Source organism: Aedes albopictus, chromosome 2 (assembly GCF_035046485.1).
Source record: "Aedes albopictus strain Foshan chromosome 2, AalbF5, whole genome shotgun sequence".
Classification (NCBI taxonomy): Eukaryota; Metazoa; Arthropoda; class Insecta; order Diptera; family Culicidae; genus Aedes; species Aedes albopictus.
Window position 1 is genome coordinate 512,897,746 of NC_085137.1, and position 3,732 is coordinate 512,901,477.

A 3,732-nucleotide genomic window follows, 5' to 3' on the forward strand; every position below is an offset into this window, starting at 1 on the left:
GTTTTTCCTGCCATAGAGAAACTTGGCTCGATAAGCACGAGGCTTAGAAACACGAACTGAATCAGTTACAATTTGGAACCATGCTGATTAAGATTGGTTATCATTGACGAACACTATGGCGTCAGTTGGAATTTCCTTCAACTACATCATTCGGTGGGTTTGTAACTCTAGCTTTAAATATGTTGGGTAATGTGATAAGATTAAACATATCATATTTCTAGAATAAAACTACTCCACAGACGCCAAAATAAAAGATAATAGGTCACTCATTTCTGCCTTTCCACACTCCACAGGTATTGTGATAAGATTAAACATATTATATTTCTAGAATAAAACTTTGTCAAAACCATCCCTGATCTCGACGTCCGAATTCTCAGCAATCCAGGAGAGATATGCAGACATGCGTGTGAAGACAGCAGCTCGACCACTTTCGCATCCCAGAACCGAGTTGAACGAGAATACGCCAACCTGTGTAGTGACTCCGTCGGCATCGACAATTGTCAGTGGTGCTCCGGTGTCACCAGGACATGGCGATCCTCGGCCTGCCGCACTGTTGAAACCCTCCGTACAGATGTGTTGATCGAGGATGGAGTTCGTCGGAAGGTTCACTCGGCAGGCCACATTTGTCATGACTTGTGAACGGCCGAACCGTAGCACTGCGGAATTACTGTTGCCAGAGCCGAATCTACCCCAGCCCATGAACGTTCCTTGTTGACCATTGAAGGGGGCGTCCACTTGGCGACGATTTGGCAGACGTACCGGACGGATGTTGTCGGTAAAGCTCACTGGCATCGGTAGAACAGCCAAGGCGACGTCGAAGTTTTCTGTACCTTCCAGATAACCGCTGTGTACAATGAACTGTGTTACGGTCATTCTGACTTGTCCAGGGGCGACAGGGTCGTTCAGCTCAAGACCACCTAGCACGGCAACAGCACTCTGAATTCTGAACAAGAAAACAGTGATATTCTAGTGAAACCAGCAAGTTCTGTATTAACTCAGCATTACCCATTGACACAACTGGCTGAAGTGAGCACGAAACGAGTCGATAGCAGAGACCCGGCGCACTGGTTTGAGAGTAAGATGTTGATCCGAGTTATCAATCCAACGGCGTATGGAAACTGGCCAAGTTCAGCGGGCGAACCTCCGACGACTCGTTGTTCTGGTAGGACCGAGGCCGAGACGGCGGCCACAAAGCAAACTAAAGTTATTACGGACTTCATACCTAAGCTGGTGACTAGTGTGAACTGAATGTGACTATCGCTTCCAGTAGAACTATTTAAGGCCCCCGGGTAGCAATAAATCAAGATTAGGATTAGGTGGTAACATGGGAAAACTAGCTTTAACTGATATGTTGATATAGTTGGAAGTTGACATAGTTTTGGTAGTTGATAAAATTATAAATTGATAAGAAGCTGTAATCAAAATATTACCGCATAGTGTTTATTGATAGTTTTGGACTATCTCGTCAACTCAACCATTTTGATATTTCTATAAACACATCGACGCCTTAATAATAATTCTGAACGTGATTAAATCCCATTTAAAGTCATATTTAACATGTCCCCAGTATACGGTACCCCCTGTATTCTTACCTTCCCACGCAATTGACGCTTATCACCATTACCAGCACAATTTTGTGTTCAAAATTATCTGCTTTTTCTAGAAAAGATAAGTTAAAACACGCCAGAGTTCAAGCAATATGACGCAAGAAAATATTCATCCTAAAGCATCATCTCTTTCATCGAACTATGACTACGGCGCATGGATGTAAGTTTGAACTGCTCCGCTACTCCACTGATGCCAAACTAAAAGATAATAGGTCACTTATTTGTGCCTTTCCATCCCTTCACAAACGCAACAAGTTATTTATAGAAGTTCTTTGCGAAAACCTTCCCGAAAACACCTGTTCGTTTGCGAATTCAACTCTATAACTTGATTATCTGGGCCCTCTCGGTCAGATTAGCACCTTCACTCCGCAATTGGCGCACTGGCTGATAAGCTTCCGCCTTTCCCGTAAATCCTTTAAATATCGGCCCCCATGCGTGCCGATCGTTTAGTTTTCATCGGTTCAGTCGAGAAACATGAAATTCCTGGCAGTGCTCGCTCTTGTCGTGGTTGCCGTTTCGGCTTCCGCAATCCCCCAGCGTGAGGAGCGCGTCATCGGAGGTTCCATTGCCTCGGCCGGCGAGTTCCCGTACTCCGTTGGTCTGATCACCCGCATCAACATCCTGCTGTCCGGACAATGCTCTGGCTCGCTGATCTCGTCCCGTTTCATCCTGACTTCGGCTAGCTGCGTCAGTGGGTAAGAGTTGTGGTTTTACAAGAAGGTCGACGTGATTCAAAAAGTGGAGTTACCAACGTGTTCACAGTTCGACATTTCAAGCAACAATTTTGTGTAAAATTTGTTTCAAACGGTTCAAATGGTGGTTATTAAAACCATTCCAAAACCAAGCTGATTTATGTTGTTGCTCTCTGGATCTCCAGTGAAGAAGCAATATTGCTTGTCGATGATCTTTGCAACTTCGAACTTGTCAGTTTCTAAATTCTTGAATCACTGCTGACCAGCGTACTGCTTCCTGAAAACGGAACTTCATTCATAAACATAAATTCTTTCGTAGAATCCAGAGTGCCGTTGCCGTTATGGGAGGTCTTCGCATCAACGATTCCACCGAGCCAGGCCAGGTGCGCATGACTGTCAACGAATTCATTGTCCACTCCGGCTATGAGGAGGGTATGGAGAACTTCGATGTTGCCTTGGCCGTTCTGCCATCGCCAGTTACCTTCAGCGACAACATTCGTCCAGTGCGCCTGCCAAACCGTCGCCAGGTGGATGCCACTTTCAACGGACAGCAGGGTACCTTCATTGGATGGGGACGCTTCGGAGACGGAACTAGCAACTCCGATGTGCTGCGTTTCGGTCGTTCCCAGGTCATCACCAATCTGGCTTGCCGTCTGAGTCTGCCGACCAACACCATCTTGGACGAACACATCTGCACGACAGGTATGGATCTTGCTGCCAATACCGGATCGCCATGCCAGGGAGACAGCGGAGCCCCATTGACCGTCACTGACGCCGACGGAATCACCACCCAGGTTGGTGTGTTCTCGTTCCACTCGATCTTGGGTTGCGACAGTGGCCGTGCCGCTGTCTTCACTCGCATGTCTGCCTACCTCAACTGGATCGACCAGAACTCGGATGTCGAAATTGCAGATGACTTCTAAATTATCCATTAATGAGTATATATTGTGATCTTCAGAATTAGTCAAAATATATGTGTCGTTATCTAATGTTTATTTGGTCGTGTTTAACTTCTGTTCTAGAGTCAGAGTCAGGTCGATGAGGTGATTGCAATTATCAAACAGCAATAAAAGTTATCTTTATTGTACGTCTCCAAAACAGCTACCTGGGTGTTTCCCAGTGACGTAAGTAGTTACTCTGATTGGATTAGGGTGGTGTGATTGAAAGATTTTTTTTTTTATTTTTTTTTACTTATTCGTTTATTTGGAAGGCTCGGGCGCCACATGGGCATAACTGAGCCGAAATCTTTTGTTTTTACATTGGTTTTACATTTTACAATTTATTACTACCTTAATACTATGTTAGTTTTGGGAAGCCGAAGTACTCGCGGCTGATTCGAGGTTAAGGATTGAGAAAAAAAAATAAAATAAAATTGGGAAGGAGGGATGTAAGGTTCTTAAATTAAATTATTTGCTAACTTATACTAAAAACAT

The 3,732-nt window shown here is 44.7% G+C and overlaps 2 protein-coding genes across 2 annotated transcripts; one reads left to right on the forward strand and one right to left on the reverse strand.

Annotated features, from left to right (window-relative positions):
* Positions 1-299: 299 nt before the first annotated feature.
* On the reverse strand, positions 300-1,409 carry LOC109432166 (collagenase-like). Its single transcript, XM_019708489.3, has 2 exons — positions 1,006-1,409; positions 300-943 (listed from the first exon to the last, which is right to left on the reverse strand). The coding sequence occupies exons 1-2, from the start codon at positions 1,218-1,220 to the stop codon at positions 325-327; spliced, it is 834 nt and encodes a 277-aa protein (XP_019564034.2). The 5' UTR covers positions 1,221-1,409; the 3' UTR covers positions 300-324.
* A 629-nt stretch (positions 1,410-2,038) lies between these two features.
* Positions 2,039-3,294, forward strand: LOC109409757 (collagenase). The gene is made up of 2 exons (XM_019683260.3): positions 2,039-2,302; positions 2,619-3,294. Exons 1-2 carry the CDS (start codon positions 2,082-2,084, stop codon positions 3,220-3,222), a joined length of 825 nt encoding a protein of 274 aa, XP_019538805.1. The 5' UTR covers positions 2,039-2,081; the 3' UTR covers positions 3,223-3,294.
* The last annotated feature ends 438 nt before the right edge of the window (positions 3,295-3,732 follow it).

Coding starts and splice junctions, on each gene's coding strand:
- LOC109432166 (XM_019708489.3), bottom strand. CDS start 1,220: ATGAAGTCCGTAATAACTTTAGTTTGCTTTGTGGCCGCCGTCTCGGCC. Junction 944..1,005: donor TCAGCCAGTTGTGTCAATGG/GTAATGCTGAGT, acceptor TTTCTTGTTCAG/AATTCAGAGTGCTGTTGCCG.
- LOC109409757 (XM_019683260.3), top strand. CDS start 2,082: ATGAAATTCCTGGCAGTGCTCGCTCTTGTCGTGGTTGCCGTTTCGGCT. Junction 2,303..2,618: donor TCGGCTAGCTGCGTCAGTGG/GTAAGAGTTGTG, acceptor ATTCTTTCGTAG/AATCCAGAGTGCCGTTGCCG.